The sequence below is a fragment of the Dryobates pubescens genome, chromosome 7 (genome assembly GCF_014839835.1).
Source record: "Dryobates pubescens isolate bDryPub1 chromosome 7, bDryPub1.pri, whole genome shotgun sequence".
Lineage (NCBI taxonomy): Eukaryota > Metazoa > Chordata > Aves > Piciformes > Picidae > Dryobates > Dryobates pubescens.
The window spans coordinates 45014445-45034385 of record NC_071618.1 but is presented as its reverse complement, the minus strand read 5'-3'; the positions used below and the strand labels follow the sequence as shown (position 1 = coordinate 45034385).

General features: G+C 47.4%; 1 protein-coding gene across 1 annotated transcript; it reads right to left on the bottom strand.

Moving 5' to 3' along the window:
* Positions 1–1145: 1145 nt before the first annotated feature.
* Positions 1146–19219, bottom strand: LOC104307594 (phosphatidylinositol 3,4,5-trisphosphate 3-phosphatase TPTE2). Its single transcript, XM_009908673.2, has 18 exons — positions 19170–19219; positions 17306–17383; positions 15303–15350; positions 14708–14869; positions 14435–14554; positions 11251–11350; positions 10470–10533; positions 9901–9965; positions 8795–8855; positions 7939–8020; positions 7768–7856; positions 6519–6580; positions 5416–5496; positions 4308–4413; positions 3620–3717; positions 3170–3265; positions 2656–2726; positions 1146–1252 (listed from the first exon to the last, which is right to left on the bottom strand). The coding sequence occupies exons 1-18, from the start codon at positions 19217–19219 to the stop codon at positions 1150–1152; spliced, it is 1536 nt and encodes a 511-aa protein (XP_009906975.2). The 3' UTR covers positions 1146–1149.
* Between the last annotated feature and the right edge of the window lie 722 nt (positions 19220–19941).

Sequence of the window (19941 nt, the reverse complement as noted above, 5' to 3'; positions counted from 1 at the left end):
TCCAATTTCTTAATATCCCATCCAAACATCCCATAAAACAATTAGAGGCCATTTCCACATGTCCTGTTGCTTATTACTTTGAAGAGACTGAACCCACCTCATCACAACCTCTTTTCAGGGAGTGGTAGAGCACAAGATCTCCCTTTAGCCTGGGGAAAAGGAGGCTGATCAGCCCCAGCTCACTCAGCTGCTCATCATAAGACTTGTCCTCTAGACCCTTCATCAGCTGTCACCCTTCTTTGGACAGCAGCACCTCAGCATCCTTGTAGTGAGGGGCCCAAAACTGAGTACAGTGTTCAAGATGAGGTACAGGAGAATGATTGCTTCCCTAGCTCTGCTGCCCACACTGTTCCTCTACAAGTCACAATGCCATTAGCCTTTTGGGCCAACAGTTTCAAGAACCAAGCAGCTAACCTCGACACATGTTGCACATCAAGGCAGGCTTGAGCAGTCTCCACAGAAGAGCTGACCTGCAGAGAAAGCAGGATAAGCATTGTCTGCATTACAGATCTTAGTATAGCTCAAGAGGGATCAGTGAGCACTTGCAGTGTAAGCTCAAGGGAGCAAGTGCACAAATCAAACCCATCACACACAGCGTTAAGGCAAGTCTGGCTAGCTGGTCCCAGGCATTCAGCATGCTCACAAGCTAATGTGCCACCTCAGCTCTTTGCAGCATGGGCTTCTGATGAACTGTGGTTCAGCACCAAGACTTCTGCTCAAGAAGTATTAATCTGCCTGTGCCAGATAAAGATTCCCAATTCCCACATCCTACTAACCTGTGGCAAAACCTGATGCTGAAGGAAGGCGTCTCATTTCTCCAGCAGACTACTGGTCCCCAAGCACCATCAGGTTAAAGCTCTTGCTTAAAGACAGACGATTGTTTTTAATGAAGGGATGACCTGTATGCAGGGAGAGCTGAGCTCCAAGTGATCCAGACAGCTCACTAACATGATGTGAGTCAGCTGACACCAAGGAACTCCTCAGGGTATTATTGCTCTGCACAACAGAACTTCATGTAGGTTTATTTGAGAAGTTGTATCTACACAGAAATACATTCAGTACAAAGTGAGACTGCTCCACTTGGCACTGAAGCAGCAAGACATTCTCCAGACAGATCAGTTCTACCTATTTCCCTCCTGGGGCTTTCCCTTAGGGGTCAGTGAAGTTCACCTCCACAGCAAATGCCTCGCTATAGACTTTCCAGGTCTTAGACTTGTGAGGGTTATCCAGCTCATTCCTGGGAAGGTAGAGCCTGAAAGACAAAATCCAGTAGTATCTTACAGCCTAAGCCAGGCTTTTCTTTTCAGCTGCCCAAAGAACTTCAAGCTCAGACCTGCAATATTAAATACCCCAGACCTTGAATTTAAACACTCATTGGCCATGCCCACACAGGGTTTTAGATCTGAAGCAGGCAGAGAAGCTGAATCACCCTGATGTTTGTGGACTGGGGTTTTTTTGGTTGGTGTTTTGTTGGTTTTGGTTCCCAGACCCCCATGATGCAAGATTGCTAGAGTAAAATTAGTGTTGCCTTCCTCTTAAAGCTGCTGATCAGATGCAAGTGGCAAGACATGGATTCAGCACTCCAGTTCAGACATTCTCCACTTCTAATGCTTCCCTAATTCATGTTGGTTTATTGCTTAACAGACCTTGCACACCAGCTGTGGCTGATTACAGGTACAGAACTAGGACTGCCTTAGCACCCATGTCACTGCTGAGCAGACCCAGTCTACCTGGGCTCCACTTGGATTCTGAGCTGAAAGGAAGGTAGCCTCTCCTAAGTTCTGGTGGAGGCATCCTCCTTTGCCCTGCAGGAGGCAAAGCACTGGGATGAACCCTTGAGACAGCAGTGTTACAGGGCTGTCAAAGCACACATTCCTGCCACTAGCTTGGTCTGACCAGGTGTCTGCACCTAGACTGGAAGGTGGATTGCTGACTCAGCATAGTTCTAGATGTATGAACATTCTCCTGGCTACCTCTCCTCATACTCTGAGGAATCAACTACAGGAATGGTTTCTTTCCTGTTCCAGTCATGGAGATAGTTACTGTTATCTCCCATGTGTCAAGTTCAGTGTTCCTCTACCTCAATGCATCAAGCTTGGTAGACTCACATCTCTGCATTTCTGCTTCACTCACCAAGAGTGAGATTAGTCCAACTGGAGTCCAGCTGGAGCTCAACCAGGAGTTCCAGTCTCAACAAGAACAAGCTCCTGTAATCTAACTAACAAATGCTTGAGAAGCAGTAAGTTAAAGAGCCTCTCCCTGGGATCCCAAGCATCAGTACCTCTAACATTTGCCTGCTAAGCTGCTGGATGAGTTTCAGCCTCTCAGTTAGCCATGGTACAGAGGATGGCAACACTGCCTTTGTTTCCACAGTTGGCATCACCTGGTTTTGATCTCAAGTTCATTAAACATACTTAGAGTGCTAAGGAAAGGATTCCAATGGATTAAGCTAAGTTCACATATGTTTAAAAGACTTGGCAGAGTGCAAGCCTGTACCAGCTGCCTGCTGGTAATGTAACTGAGTCAGAGACCACTGCCAACACAAGCTAAGCCAGGCTTGATCAGCCAGCTAATCTCAGCTTTCAGTTTGTGAACTTTCACCTCTGCTCAGACACCAGAAGTGAGGATCTGAAGGCAGTCACTATGATCACTTACCTGTTGTTTTCAATAAAGGAAGTGTGGAACCAGAAGAAGAAGGGGCAGTCATCATAGCCTTTTGGAAGATCCTGAACACAAAAGCCTCGTTTCAGCACTCCATTAGACAACAGGACTCAGTTTTTGCAGTGCAAGAGTACCTTTCCTCACTAGTTTGATTTGCAAAGCTACAGTACCATAGTTAGTACCCTTGAAGAGCCCTATTCACTCTTTTCACTGAAGTTACCCCAGGACTGGGCCACTCCAACTTACTTCATTGTATTAAGAGCCCCATGCAGGAAGCAGCAGGTACTGCATGAAGAGTCAGATGCTTCCCCTGTCTGCGCAGCCTGTTGTAGCAACACGTTGCAAGGCTCACTGCACAGGGGTGGAGTAGCAGCTGCTGCTGCATGGCCATCCCATGCAGGAGTCACCGAGGAAGGGCAGATTCTGCCCCACACAGCCCACCCAGCTGCAGCTGGCACTGCTGCAGCCCCACATGCTCAAGTGAAGGCCTCCATGCTGTCATACTTACAGACCGGGATTCGAATCTGACTTTCACATCGCCGCTTATGACAGGGCTCTGTTCCAAGCCAATGACCACAGAGTCACTCTCAGAGTCAAAGAAGAGCTGCAATAAAGTGTTATTTATGAGGAAAATCACTGCAGAGACCAGGAAGCAGTTTCTGACAGTACACAGCTACTCATTCCTAGTGCACAGATACAGCAGCAGTGCTGGAAGAGCAGCCAATGACTTCAGCTGCTCAGGCCAGACTGGGTTAATGCACTTAACCAACCTCTAGGGAAGTCTTTCACTATCTAGCCATGACTTCTCCTGTGATTTAGCACAGCTTAGTTTTATTTGTTCTTCCAGAAATTAATACTTCCAGGTAGTTTGGTGGCTAGTGTTCAGCTTGACAGGATGCTGCTTTTAACATGCAAGTCAGCTCTCAGCTTCTGTGACTCAGTCTCACAGTACTCTCACCTTGCAGTTTTCTTGACTGGCACATACACATTCCAGGACAACTTGCTTCCTCACTATTATCTGCACCTTCATATCACTTCCATTGCCTTTCCCAACTCCTAGGAACAAAGAGTTGCATTATACACTAGTACATACATTAGCTGGAAGCAGGAGTGGTCATGAAAACCAAGTGCAGCAATAGCCAAAGTGCCTTCTCTCCAGAATGCCTTAGACTCTGAAGAACTCAGTCCTAAAGGTAGCTCAAGATCCCATGGCTGAAAGCCTTATTGTGAAGGAGCAGCAAACCCTACTAGCGCAGCAGGAACAGGCTAGTGTAGAGTCTAGGTGCCCTGACTGAACAAGAGCAGTTCAAGCTCCCCTTGAAGTTGAACTTCCAGTCTTGGATCAGCATTACCAGTACATACCCACACACACCTGGTTTTGTATGTACCAAACTGAGAACATTAACCCTGTCTGTGGAACTGGATACACCAATCTCACTTGGAAAATTATTCCACTCCTAAGGCAGCAGGTTCCACAGCAGCCACCACTTGCCCAGACACTCAGGAAGTGACAACACACACGGGGCCTCTGCACTCTAAACTGAGCTCTCAAATCCCACTGAGTGTACATTCTTATCATGGGCTTAGCAAGAGAGATCAGAAAACCATTACCAGGTACAGAAGTGCCCAAATTCCAGAGTTCTTACCATGTATGGAGTGGACTTTGAGGTTTTTGATTCTGAGCTGTCTCTCTGGGGGGAGTTGCAAGTTGTACTTGTTTTTCAGGATCTCATAGTAGCCAACATACCTACTCTGCAATGCAAAACCCAGACATGTTATGCAGTTTCTGAACCCCACACACACTGGTTCTAAGCTGAAGTAGGATTGAAGAAGTCTTTTCTATATCAAGTTTAGCTTTAAGTCCAAAGCTGAAGAGAAAGTAGCCATTTGTTCTCCCTCCCCAGTTCAAGCAATTCTCTAAACAAACTACACATTTAAACATTGCTCTAGAATGTAAGCTCCATCTTCTGAGAGGAGTTCCTTATTTTGAGTTCAGCAGCAAGGGAGGAGCTTTCATAGGGTGGCTTCTTAAGAGACAACACATTTAAGCAGATAAGATGCTTCCATTTTACAGAAGGACAGATGAACTTCCATTCCATTTTATACCAGCAACTGAGTTGTCTCTGAGCTCCACCTCACACTTCTGAATCTTAGTACACAGTGAAGCAAAGTGAGCACAGCCCTGAAGCATGGTCTGAGGCAATAATTGGGTTAGTATTTCCTTGGGAATGAAGTCTGGAGGAACACATTCCTCCACCTTGACACAGCAATGCCAAGACCCTTCCCAGGCCAAGCTACATGCTTCAGTGCATCTCTGATAACAGCCCAAGTGTGTTATGGGGCCATGTTCCTGTGAGGGTGGGCAAACACTGCAACAGGTTGCCCAGAGGCTGTGGAGATCTTCCTGACCTGTCTGGACATAGCCCTAGACCACCTGCTCCAGCACACTGCCTGAAGAGCAAGGTTGGACTGAAAGCTCTCCCAAGGTAACAACAACTCTGTTCTTAGATACCCATAACTCAGATGCTACATACAGGAAATCACAGAGAAAGTGCTTGGCTGGAATGGGGGGGAGGAAGAAATGCAACCTTAGCAGTTGCTATTCTTCCAATCCTTAAAGAAAGGGCACAGAAAGCTCAGGAGCTGAGCATTAGCAGGAACCTACATCTCTGAACTAAGGCAGGGGAGATGGATAGTGTAAGTGCTGACAGGGCTTCTGATTTGGCTGCTGTTACTGGACCCACTCGAGCTTACCTGGGACGGAGTTTCTACTCCTTGAAACTTGGTACTTGTGCTTCTATCAGTTCTTCTCTCCCCAAAGTAGTCCAAGCTTTCCTGTGCAGCAGGTTAATTTCAAGAGGATTACTCATCCCACCACCCTTCCCAAGAAGGGGATAAACTACAATGGCATTAGTCAATCCCCATGAGGGAATGCAAGTGAAAACAGGAGTTGTTCAGGTACCTTCTACAAGGAGGCTTTTAACTGGAGTGAAAAAGTAACAGAAGTCAGATAGATGAAGTTTGTCATCCACAACAGTGCTACTAAAGCTCACTGAATGAGGGGGGCAAGGTTTCTTAGGCAACTGCTCTAGAACCACCTGAGCTTTTCAGCTGGTCTGTGGCAGGCCAAGGTGAACATTAGTTCAGACATTCAAAGCAAGCTTGGAGAACAATACCCACTGTGGCCAGGTGACCTTGAGCAGCCTGGGCCTTCTGCAATGCACAGCTTCAAACTGACACACCAGACCCAGGATACTGACACAGCACAGGCATCTGTCCTGGCTGGGACTTGATCTTCCTGATGTAATGCTGGCAGTCAAGACAAGACAATTCCTGATGCCTTGCACTGCTTGGAGGGAACAGGCTGCCCAGGGGAGCTGTGGAGTCTCCTTCTCTGGAGACTCTCAAAACCTGCCTGGATGCATTCCTGTGAGGACTACCTTAGGTCATCCTATTTTGGCAAGGGAGCTGGACTCCATCTCTGGAGGTCCCTTCCAACCTCTAAGGTTCTGTGTAGTTGGGGAGAAGAAGTTGCACCTCAAAGCAGCAACACTACCTTTAGGAAAGCATGCTCAGGAGCCATCTACAGCTTTAAAACATATTGCTCATGACCTAGGTCTCCAAGGCCTCAAACAAAGCACCTCCAAGTAGGCATCCTGTGAAATCCTACTTCCCCAGTTCTCCCTGATGAAGAATGGCCTTCAGCAGAAAGGCATTTATGTAGCAGCAGGATTTGTAAGCACTTTTGTGAAGCTGTTCAGAGTATCCTTGTTCCAGAGCTTTTGGAGAGTGAGTGCACTTCACTCACTCAGCAGGGGCTGAAGGGGCATCCTGAGTACTCAAAGAAAAGTTTTTACCTTTGCACTCTCAAACTGGTCACTGTCTATGAGCCAGGTGCAGACCATTGTTCCAGTCCTGCCTGCAGCAGGAGAGACAGGTTGAGTCAGAGAGGTTCAACAGTGATTTGGATTGTTTCTAGGAGAATGAAGTTACAACTTTGGAAGCACAAGAGGTAACAGGAGATCAGTGACACCAGACTGTCAAGCACCTGTGTTTATGGGAAGAACGAGCTAAAGCCCAGATACTGCAGTCCATTCACTTCTTCCTTGAGAGCAGTCCTCACATTTCTGTGTGCTGCTCCTAGAGGCACTTAGGAAGCTGGCCAGTATCCTGATCCTCCATTTAGCAGGGGACAGCCACACACACACTATTAGTCTAGGTTATGGACTGGCACTTGCCAGTGTTCAAGAGGTGCTTCTCTGCTCCAGCTGTCTTTCCTCCCAACCTTACTAAGGCAGCACCAAGACTGCTAGCACAAAGACTCCAAGATAGTCTTGAACTGAAAATCTGGGATCAAATTACTGCTCCCTACACTTCTTCATGCTGCCCCTGGCCTCCAGGTAGCTTCAGTGATCAGGTTTGCAAGACATTTTAAGGTATGGTTCCAAGTCAGGGAACCAGCTTTAGTTCAAGCCCCCTGTTTGCAGTACTAACAGCAGACAGCTAAAGATGTGGCAGGTGTTTGCAGGGGAACTCAGTTTCTCTGCACAGCTATCCATACACTTCAACAGGTTGCAGTCAGCACCACAGGTCAGCTCATGGGCAGTACCTGTGTCTAGCCTGCCCCCATTTCTCTACCACATCATACCTTGTCTATCTCCATTTCACATCTACCAGCACTACAACATTCCACCTCCCCACCACAAGAATTTACAAACCCTTGAGTAGCATTCAAGCACGGGATATCTGGTGGGGGTGAGAGCTGCCAGGGAGCCAAAGCAGCAGCTTATCACTTTGGATAGCAGCTGTTTCAGTAGCACCCTAGCACCATCCTCTCCTGCAGTACTGCTGCCTCAGCAGCCAGGGCAGCAGGAAGTGGAAGACTTTTAAAAGATGAGAGGCCAGATGAAGAGCTGACTGGGGCTGAGTGGAGTTGTGCAATGCTAAGCACACAGCACCATACTGCTGCTAGTCACAGTGACTGCAGATTTTGGTCAGGCTGCACTAAACCCCTCTCATGCTGTGGCTCTAAGGCCACACTACCAAAGGAGCCACTGTTAAGCATGTGCCATTTGTAGCCTGCACAAGCCCCATTCCAAGCCCTACCTTTGCCTCCTTTACAGTGAATGGCTATGATGTTCTTCTCATCTCGACTCATCCACTCCCGGACACTGGCAGTGAACTTCAGCATGTCCCTGGACAAGAGGGGAGTTAGGGGAGCACAGCAGATGTCCACACAGAGCTACCAGGACAAAGATATTTCTTGACAAGACTCACTGTAATGCTGGGACATTGTGGTCATCAATGAAGATCCTTTCCACCCTGTAATGGAAGTACTTGGGGTCATAGCCCTTTTCACCTACAAGGAAACATCTGGAGTTAGGCCAAGAAAGGCTACAGGCTTGCAGCAAAGAAAGTGGCTTAGGACACACAGCTGCTGGTCTGGGCATGTGCTAGGGTTTGGAGTACAGCAGTGAAAACAGACCAAGGGGAAAAAAATCCTAAGGCCAAACCATACTTCTAGTTCCACACCTCTCCCTTCTAAGTGAAAACTCCTCTCCAGGCCCAGATTGCCACTCTTCCACAGAGCTCATTCAGGGATCTGGAAGTTAAGTGTGCTGATGTACTGTCAGGGTCCACCCTAGTAAGTCACCTCCAAAGCAGTAAGGAGCTGCTAACACCACACTCATCTATCCTTCTGCTGGCTAGAGGATAAAGCTTCAGGATTTCAGTATCAACATTGCTGTATCCTACTGCATGGACTTCCAACTCTAACACTCTACTAGGAAACCATAAACCACAGGACAGTTGAAGTCTTTCCCCTTGTTTTAGTCACCTCTAAACAAAGCCTTTTTACTATTCATTCACCACATTCTTCTGGGCCTTCATTAGACTCTCTCACATCACCAATGTTTAGGCCAGATTTCATTTTCTGCAGTGCTTTGCTTGTGCCCAAACAGTGTTCCAAAGAAGTCTGAACTACAAGGCATTAAGTATCTCCTTTGCTCCCAGTCAACAGCCACATCTGCTTTGGACAGGTTCCTGGGGGTGTGGCAGTGCCAGCATCATCCCCTGAAGAGATGCTCTTCTGCTTAGCAGTATTTCAGTACAGTCAGCAGCCAAAGATACTTACTGCAGAGGTTGTAAACTTTGTAGTGGTCTGCATGCTTGGTGTCCAGAAATCTTGCAACTTCCTACAGCAACAGAGTGAGATACAAGTTCAGAGTAGTAGGTGCTCTACTCCTCACTCCCACTCCCACTTCATTCACTCCCCACCCTTCAAAAGGGGTCAGCAACTGCATTCAGAAACAGCCCTTGGACAGCAGGCCCTCCCAGCCCAACAGCTCTGGTTCTTACCTGGATTAAAAGCACTACTGTCACTATCCTCCCTGTCCTACACTTGCTTCCATCCTATCAGGCAGCATAACTCTGAAGGACACTCATGCAAACCTTCTAAACATCTTTAGAGGAATTATGGAGTCCTCATCATTCAGACTATAAGTAGCCTGCAATAGAACTGAGCTGGTTGTATGAGACACTCCCAAAGAACAGAACCATCAGAGTGTGTGCACACTGAGATACATGCCACTAGGTTTAGAGTAGAATTAACCAGGTTGGAAGAGACCTTTGAGATCATCCAGTCCAACCTATCACCCAACACCATCTGATCAACTAAACCATGGCACCAAGTGCCTCATCCAGGCTCTTCCTAAACACCTCCAGGGATGGTGACTCCACCACCTCCCTGGGCAGCACATTCCAATGGCCAATCTCTCTTGCTGGGAAGAACTTCTTCCTCACACCCAGCCTAAACCTCCCCTGGCACAGCTTGAGACTGTGTCCTCTTGTTCTGGTGCTGCTTGCCTGGGAGAAGAGACCAACCCCCACCTGGCTACAACCTCCCTTCAGGGAGTTGGAGAGAGCAAGAAGGTCTCCCCTGAGCCTCCTCTTCTGCAGGCTAAGCAACCCCAGCTCCCTCAGCCTCTCCTCCCAGGGCTGTGCTCCAGACCCCTCCCCAGCTCTGTTGCCCTTCTCTGGACACCTTCCAGCATCTCCTCATCCTTCCCAGACTGAGAGACCAGCTCACAATCCAAGCAGTGCAGCACAGATGACCATAATTTAGTCACTTCAACGAGCCATGCCAGCAGGATTAGGTCTGACAACCCAGTCCCTACACAAAGCAATGGAATGCTGCAAGAGCATGCAGAGTGAGTGGCTTGGTTGGTGGGGGATTCTTACCTCTATAGGGTTCCTGTAGAAAGACTGCTTCCCAGAAGATGGAAAGGACATTGCAATGATGCGATCTGGGGACAAGGCAGCAATCAGCAGCAGCAGCAAAGGGAGCCCTCCCCATGTGCAGAAGTTACATGATTGAAAGCAACATTATGAAACAGCTCATTTCTACCCTATCATAACCACCACCTACCCATTTCTAAGAGGTCTGCATCTGCATTTAGTATAGCTGGAGCAGAAGAGTAACCAATTGTCTGCCACACCATCAAGTGTGGCAAGTCAGTCTCCACAGACTCTCAGCTACAAATGGGTCAGCAGTTTCTCAGCTCTGGCTCCCTAGTCCTCAGGATAATTTCTGTCATTACATACAGCACATACAACCTCCCTCCCAGAAGGCTAAACCTTGATACCCATGCCAGAGTTCAGAACTGGTATTTCAGAATGCTACAGGACAGGGACAGGCCTGGTTTGACCTCAGACACAAGCCTCATTAGCCTGCATTTCGTGTGTGGCACTTCAGTGCCCAGCTAAGGTTAGCAAGCTGTAACATGCTGCAGTCACTCGCTCCTGCACACCGGTCACGTAAGTGAGATCCAGATCAAAGCCATCCTTCACGTAGCGCCTTTTGTTTTCAGAGACCTGCCGGAACACAGAGCAGAGGAATGCCAAAGATCAACCAAGTGTGGCCTGCTCCGAGGAAAACCCACCCACCCAGGCTCTGAGGCTAAGTCTGGAGTAGCAGAGCCTCGTTTTGCTACAGCCAGCTTGGCAGCATTAGCCAGGGACGTTCAGCACGTTAGCTTCTCGGCAGAAGCGCCACGTAGAACTTTGGCTTTCAAGTACCAAAGCTAATGCTAAGGGAAAGAGTACTGCAGTGTGAATCTGTCATTGCTCTTTGAGTGCTTGGGGGCTGATGGAAGGAAGAAGAAAGTTAAGGGCAGCATAACCTAAACTGCTTATTCCTGAGCAAAAGAACACACTTGAAGCTTCAGAGCCACTGCAGTGCACTTGATGAAAGCAAGAGGCATTCGCAGTGGGTAGGGCTTCAACAGCTTCTTTTGTTTTCACCTGGAGTAAGCAGCAGAAGCATTACAATTCCTATCCTCCCCCATGGGAGAGAAGTTTATGTACCACACAAACTAGAAACAGACACTGTGTGTGTAATCACTTGGACACACTGGTCTTCCAGCTCAAGCTGATGCTTACTTGAACAGAGCTAAGAATCAGGAGCCATAGCAAAGCTGGAAGCAAAACTGCTGCACCCTGTCTGGGACACTGACCAGACATGCTGCCAAGGCAGACAAATAGGCTGTGGGCACTAATGGGAGCCAAGATATATTACTAAGGTCAACTTACCATCCTCCTGGTCACCACTTCAAGCTGCTGCTTCTGTGAAGCCAGGCGAAATATTCTGATTAAGATGACAACTCTCAGAACTCGGAGGAGAGTAACCATCCTGGGCAAGGGGCACACTCATCAGGAAACAGCAACACAACTCAGAAGCTAAGCTCAAGGCTAATTAAAAGCTGGTTCAGAGGCAGTTTAAAGCTTTGTTTCATGTACTGTCCTAGGACTCTTCCAGTAGTTTTGGAGAAACACTATGCTTGAAGGCAAGTGTGGCTCTGAGGTTTGGGAGCAGACGCTGTGAACAGCTAGCAGAACCAGGAAACCCCCTACTTGCTCTAACCCTCATGGGCACCTCTGACCAGTAAATAAGTTCCCTCACACTGCCTGTGCTGGTATCTCCAAATTCCTGCTCCTCACAGCTTGTTGTCAAGTGTACATTTCAGTGTAAGCAGTCCCATGAAAACCAGCCCAGGCAGCAGAGAGGGGAGATGCATCATGCCCTGGTTAAGAAACCCGAGACCAGGGTAAGCCCTGTGTTAATCATTCAGCAGCTCCAGCAGATGATTTGGTTTGAGGAACTTTGAACTGCTGCTGAACTTTGAAGCAGGCCAAGATGCTTATGTACTGCAGTTGTACAACAGGGGCAGCTGGTTCTGCATACCCTTAGGGACTAGGGCAAATTACCATTCATTCCAGAAGGAAGTAGGTGAGCAGGTACTTCTTAGAAGTACACATTTCAGGTCCTGATACAGTATCATGAAGGTTGGAAGAGACCCCAAGGACCTGATGAAAACCCACAGGAAGTGGGACACACACAAACACTATCCTATTACCGCCAGTTGAGGACACTCTGCTGTCCACTGATGTGGAGCTTAAAGTCAGGAAGACCAGGTTGTCCTGGACACCTGGAGAAAGCCTCAGCTTTTTCCCCCCCACCTCCTAGTCCAGGATGACCCTGCTGTTTTCAGCCCAGAACTCCCTTGGAGACAGCAGCCCCACAGCTAGAAGGCAAGGCAGCTCTAAAGCCCCTCTCCCCCCAGCCTGACCCACAACTGTCAAAATAAAAGCAGTTTGCACTCTGCCCTGTAGGAAGCTAGCCAGTTAAGCCAGACTGACATCCAGCTCATTTCTGAATGCACTTTTACAGGTCAGACTTGAAGAAAATGGGTAACTTATCCCAGTGCACACCCAGCCAAACCAGGTCAGAAACAGAGGCCAGAACTCCAGAGCATGTTGCTTCTATGGGCTGCCCCCAAAATTGTGTCACAGCAAGCTGCTCAGATTAATTACTGAGACTTATCAGGTGCTGATACAAGACGTGTTTGCTTCTTGAGGAAGATCTATGAAGAAGAGTGATAAAACCCAGACAGGCTGCTGGGAATGGCTGGATTGTGTGGGCACCACTGTAGTGTTATGTGGGCAGAACATCTCATCAGTAGTTGCAGTTTGGCCAAGTCTATCATCTAGTGCCAGGCAGTAATACTTTGGTCAGAACAGGGCTAAAGAGAAGCCTTACAAAAGGCCTCAAGCACGGGTGAGATAGGATAGGTATTAGGAATTACTTCTTCACTGAAAGGGTCAAACATTGGAATGGTCTGCCCAGGGTGGTCACTGTCCCTGGGGGCGTTCAAGTGGCCTGTGGACCTGGAGCTTAGGGACATGGTTTAGAGTTGACCTTTCAGTGCTGGGTCAGGGGTTGCACTGGATGATCTTTGAGGTCTCTTCCAACCAGATATATCCTGTGATTCTGTGAGATGGCAGGCCACAGCTCTCCCACAAGTATCTGCTGAGATCACCAACTCCTTTTTTGTATGACCCAAAGGTGTCTTCACAGTATCACACAGTATCACAGTATAAGCAAGGTTGGAAGAGACCCCAAGGATCATCAAGTCCAACCTGTCCCAACAGACCCCACAACTAGACCATGGCACCAAGTGCCACGTCCAATCTCCCCTTGAACACCTCCAGGGATGGTGACTCCACCACCTCCCTGGGCAGCACATTCCAATGATGAATGACTCGCTCGGTGAAGAACTTTCTCCTCACCTCGAGTCTAAAACCCTATCAACTTCAGCAAGTCAGAACACAAGAAACCTGCACAGACTGATCTACAACAGGATGGGTCAGAGCAGGATTAAGCCCACTACTAAGGCAACCTAATAAAGATAGCTCTGTGACAGGGTATTCTGCACTATCTGTCCTACCTTCAACTGGATGCTGCCATACAATGAAAGCTGCTGCAGAAAGAAGTGGCAAGAGATGGGAAGCAATCATCAAACTCAGATTCATGTTTAAAGACCTACAAGGAAACAGCTTCTCATGATTCTGAGGCTGCAAAAGCCCTTCTTTTAACTGCTCTGTTTGAGGCCCCAGTTTAGCTGGCATTTGAAGAGATAACTAGTACTTCTAGGGGTTTGTTCAGCTCTGGATTCTTCAGTTAGACTCTGCTGGAACAGCCCTCACCCTTGCAGCCTGTTGAATGGTAGGGGGGGCAATTTTTAACTGTTGTGGGGGTTGTTTGTTAACTAAGTTGAATTTCTCTCCCTGATGGCTGATGCAAGCAAATGTCACCAATTCAAACCTAGTGCAAACAGAACTGCTTTTGGAGTTGTAGTTCTGTCCCCATCAGGAATGGGTTCTTCTCACAGGCTACTGCCTGATGAAGTTACAGAAATCATAGGCACAAATTCATTCCAGTCCTAACAATGTTTTTCCTCCCCAGGGCATGCCTGAAAGAAATCCATCCTGTTATTCCATAGGGCTCATGGGAAAGTGAAGTGGAGGAAATAAAGCCAGTGTGGCAGCCTTTTATGCTAAGATCTGTTAGATGGAGATCCTCACTCAGTTGTCTGTTCCACTCACTACTATAAATCCAACTATTCCTTCTGACCTTTGTCAGACACTGCTCTCAGAGCTGCTGCATCTCTTCTGCTCAAACACACTTGGGTCAGAGCATTTGATAGCCTCACTTTTAGTTACCCCAGCTGATACGTTTAGAACATCTCTGCCTCTGAGATAGACACCCCTACAATATAACTGCTGTCTCCATCCTTCATTAGTCTGTAATAGGAAGTACAAGCACAACCACAATTGTGATCCAATGTGCACACATCTAGCCTAGAGGTGCCCAAGAATGTTCTTAGACTATCTAGAAAAGAGAGCTCACATGTAACGGCTGCCATACTACTCTTACCTTGGTATCTGATCTGCTGCAGCAAGGTCAGAGAAGGAGTAGGTCATGTTAATTAACAGAGTGCCCACCACTATGACTGCATCCAAAATATTCAGTTTAGAGTGGAAATAGTTCCTGAAGCTGGAAAAAAGAGGAGAGTTTTGGACAGATGTTAACAGCCAATGTACAGCCCAAGCCCACAGGGCATCCCCATTCATAGTCCAAGCTTGAGGTGTCACTTCCTTACTAGCTTGAGGACTTGCCACAGAGGTAAAGCTTTTGCCCATGTCTTACCCTTGAACAAACACCCTCAGGAGAACATCAAGGAGGAAGAAGAGTGCTATTGCCAGAGAAACACCTTCCAGAATCTCTCCAACACCCTTCTTTTTCTCACTGATAGCCAGATCCACAATGACAACTATGATGTCCACAAAGATGAGTACAACTCCAAATACTCTGCAAGAAAGGAAAAATACAGATCAGCCTGAGACAGAAGTTACCTGGCACTGACTGCCAAGAGCACAAACCCACACTTTGGCTTTAGGCTGCTGCAGCTGTTGTGTTTTACACAGCTTTGGGCATGCAGATGAAGGATTCAGATGGTATTTGAGAGCCCTGCACAGAGTACATCATTCATGTGAAACTCTGCATCTCCCTCAGATTCAGCTGTAGGTATTAGCCTATCATTTCAGATATTCCATATCTGTTTAAGACTTCCCTCCTAATCAAAGTACTTTTCTTAAGCCCCCCTTTCCAGGGCTGATGGGTGATTCAGTACTTTCCAAACAGCAGGCTGGAGTCAGTGCTGTTCATGACACTCCCAAGTTGCAACATCAGAAATCAGGACTACTTCCAGCCTGCCCATAGCAGTACAAGCATTCTCTTTTACCTGAATCCAAAAGACATCACAAATGGGGAAATTTTTCTCCTAATTGCACTGCAAGAGAAGAGAATTGGCATCAAGAGAAGGGACATTTCACTACTGATATTATCCACAAGAGCAATGTTACTTTTTTGTTCACATTCTTCTAGTTGTAGAATTCTGAACAGCAGCAATTTCTCTAAGAGAAGATTATTCAGTTGCAGTCATGCAGTATACAGGTTAAGACAGTACTTGAAAGCAAAGCTTTGACCACTTGTTAGGAAAAGCATTCATCAGATACTGACCCCATAAGCACAGCAGTATGTACTTATGCACCACACTGTTCAGTGTCACAATGCCAGTGACATTACAAGTCTGGCTTAATGTACAGCCACAAACTAAGAAATGGGCTTGTACAGTAATTATAGGTCAAGAGGAAGATTAAATGATAAACACCTCAAAGTACCATGTTCAAGACATGCATTTATTGTTCCAGAGAGGTTGTTTGGTTTATTTTAGGCCTGGAAAACACTGCACTTGTTTATAGCTCCAATACCACTTCTGTGTATTTGGAAGACAAATCCCTCTGCCACCTCTGAAGGGAAGCATTGGTTTGGCTTTCAGCTTGAAGAGCTGAGTACCTCCTAAGAATGCAAGTTATTGAAGCCAAGTTCTTCCAATTGAGAGAGTTACCTCCAGCCCTAGCAAGGTTCCAGCTCCTGCTTCCAGTTACAGAAGACAGTTTGTTGACTGTTTGGTACGATTTAAGCCTTCAAGTTAAAGCTAAACCTTTGTGTAACTATCTCACTATTGAAGGCTTCTTTAGGTCAAACAAAGCAGTAAGGCAGAAGCAACTATCCTCAAATCCCAAGCTCCAACAGTTTGAAAGCAGACTGCCAGTCTGTTATCTTGGGACTATTTAACCATTGTTCCCTCAAGAGTAACTAGAGTATTGCATTTCCTTTGGTGCTTGTCTTTAACATCTCTAAGTCAGTTTAAGACAAGGCTAGGGATCCTTGAAGCAATGAGGAAGCATCTTCCTGAATTAAGCCACAATTATAAGGTTCCTACTTTAACCTCAGGATAAGGAGCAAACATCCATATCCTTAAGCAGAAAAGAGTTTCTCAGGTTGTGTACCCACTTCTCCCATGAAAGCCAAGGATGTAACAACAGGTCTTGTCTTGAAGGCAGCCTAGCATATAGGGGGTCCTCCTTGCATATATGCATGCTTAGTGCAATTACTGCAATGCTTTCTTAGGTACTAACAGTTTGTGTCTCTGCTCAGTCAATCCTACAGTGCACATGCAGTAAGTACACCAAGACTTCATCTTCCACAGTCTAAGGGCAGGTACATTTGTTAGATGCAGTGAAGACTGAAATGCATACACATCCCTCCAGCTTGGCCTGCCAGTATCTTAAGTCAGTGAAGAACACAGCATGTTCATATATTTAGCTTAAAGCCTTTGGGAAATGCATTTGTAAATGCCAATTTGAATTGTAGAGACAAGTTGTCACCTAGGAGACCAGAGGTAACAGGCTTTGTCTTAGTGCTCTTGAGCTGTCAGAGCAACAGCTCTACTCATTTGTCACTGACTTGGTTAGGAAGAGTCAGTAATCTGGTGAGGAGCTAAACTCTCCTGGGAAAGTGCTGCTTCAGGAACAGAATTAATCGCAGGTTAGCCTCTGTGAGGACATGATGCTTATCATTTACCCCAAATACTCATTCACCTCATTTTCTCACTAGCATTTGTTTTGTGCTCTCCCAAAGTCATTCCTTTGGGAAAACTGAATCAGTGTATCTTGGATTATCCACTCTCCATAATATGACAACTTGGAGCTAGCTGTTGAGTGGAGCTGTCATCTCCACAGGCATAAAGCTTCCTGAACCTGTCTTCATTATGTACAAATGTCAATATCAACTGATTTACTTGACTTATCTCTACTACAGCAAGCCATCTGCCTTCTTGTTTTGGCCCAATGGTTTCCACTTTTGGGGGTAAACAAAGCATCCAGTGTATCATTATCTTACTTGGAACAGCTGTCTGGTTCATTATCCTCATCACGACCATCATCAATCTTTACTGAGGGCTCTTCTGCTGCTGGGGAGCTGGCAAAGAAATGGCACAAGTCACATGCTGAGACAGATGTCAACTTCATACACTGCTACCCTGCACTCTTCCAGAGGAAAATGATGTTAGCTTGCAATGAGCAGCAGCCACAGTACCAGAGGAGGAATACTTTCCCATACACTGGCACAGGAGAACCCCTTGGCTCATACTGATCTACTTCCCATTAGCAATACATCCTTCAATGGTTTCTCTCTTGGAGGAGGAAGGGAACAGATATGTTCAGCAATACGATAAAGGGCTTTGAAGTAAGGCATCCAAGAGTCCACTGAAGACTTCACAGCCCAGCCTCTGGCTGCTGGAAACACAACTATGTAAAATCATGTCATTACATTAATGCTATTACAGTAACCTACTTGTTCAGGGAATTAATGCTTCCAGCAGGAAAAGCCACGGCACAGGGATGTGTTTGTGCAGAGCAGGATACCAGACCGGAAACTGGAAGACCAGAGCACCAGCAGCTGAGTAGTGCTACCACAGCATTTTTTGAGGGCAATGGCTGCTTGCCATAGCTTCCTTATAAGAGTCCCTTCAGATTGTTCAGCCACCTGAAGAGTTCTGAAGGCTACCTGATAACTTCAGATAAGCACAACAGCCAAATCCAGGAGTTTCTAATTCAGCCCTCTCCACAAAGACACTCTGGTGCATAATAGCACAGGCACGGTGTCTGCTGCGAGTCTGCCTCTGCTGCTTGGGCAGAGGCAACTACACACATTCAGTGTTGATGTTTCCATGCTGTTCTGGAGCTATTTGTCATGTCTGAAGCACTAGCATAACAACTCGGAGGATCCACATATTCTTGATCCTCCACAACAGACCAGCACTACTTACCAGACAGCAGTACTTCCACTTTGCTCCTACAACTGAAGCAAAGCTCTAGGGGTGTGTGGTCACTCAGCTGTGCTTCCCAACTCTTCTTATGGGAGTTTCCATTTAATATACAGCTGAAATGCTTTACTCATTAAACTAAGTTGCTGCTGCTACAGCAGTTCTGCTGCAGGTCACTTGCTTATACTTGTAGACACTTGACATGCACTAAGTATCACTCTCCTACCCTCTACTGTAATTGAAATAAGACAAAATAAGAACCTAAACCACTACTGTTGTTCACTCAGGAGCCAATCTTTAAGGGAGGAACCAAGTCTGAGTACATCATTTCCACTGTGCCCTCACCAGAATCAAAAAACAAGTTTCTAGATAATGCTTTCCACAGAAGGAGTTTGTTTTTTGCTCAGCATTCTACTTATCTAAGCTGAAACAAGTCCTCTGCTACAACTAGTCCTTGCCTTCTAGAGTGGATAAGAAGAAAATGAGGATATCCCTCAGGAATCCATTTCCTCCCCACACAGGCTCCACAGAGGACAGAAGCTTTTCTGACCACTCACAGCTAAAGGGAATTTCAAACTTAGCACTTTTAAGAAGAGCTGAACAAAACCACCTTGTTCTATGAGAGACCTTGACACTGTTTCTGGAGGATAGAAGAGAGCAGGCTTTACTGCCATGGCCTCCTTATACCACTGCTGGGTGCTCTGCATTTAGTTCTTAACTGTAAGAAGTCAATCACAACAGCATATTTCTCTCACTCCCCTCAGACAACACCATTGCAAAAGGAGTGGGGAAGGAATACAGAGACTGTATGTTATATAAAACCCAGACACTCCATCATTGCTGCCATTATTTTGTTTAAAGCACTAGGAAACTTGACAGGAGGCCACACACACCATACTTGTCCCAAACTCGTACGCTGGTGCAGATCATTGCACTCACCCGGCTGCTTCTGCCAGCTCTGCCCCTTGTTCATACCTCACAGTCGTCATTTCGCCCGGTGTTGCTCTGCTGGTTTTGAGAGAAGCACGTTTAGTTAAAGATGCATCAGTAAAACACTGGATAACAGCACACCATAGCAGCCTCAAGTATTTTCCCCCTCCTCAGGTGACGAAGTACAGCCTTCAGAAGACAAGTGACAGCCAGCACACTCAGCAGCGTGGTGAAGGTTTTTTTGACTAGACCTAAAATGCCACAGTGCTAACAGCTTTCAAAGCGCCTCTTTGTCTCACAAAGCAGCGTTTTCTCTTGTTTCAAGCCGTGGAACGCAGAGGAGCCCCAGTCGGCCCTCCCAGGAGGGGTGCAGCCCGAGGCTGCTGCGGCAGGCGCAGGCTGCCGGCGCACACCGGCCCCGCCGACGGGAAGCACGCCCTTGGACCACTGCCTCCCCCGGCAGCAGTCGCCCCCCGGCCTTCACAGCCCCGGGGCGGCAAGGGGCTCTCACAGCGGCGGTACAGCCCCGCCAGCAGCCTCCCCGCTGCCCCGAGAACGGCCGGCACCGCCATCCGCCGGCAGTCCTCCCCATCGGGGCCCCGCAGGCCGGGAACGCCGGGGAACGCCACAAGGAACCTGCAGCTCCGCAGCCCCACGGGGGACGCCCGACGGCGGCTCCAGCCCCCCAGGCGCGCCTTCGCCCCGCAGCGCCCTCACCTCAGCGCGGCTGCCCGCCGCCAGGCTCTAAGCCGAGCCCGGACGCCCGCCCCCGGCGCCTCGC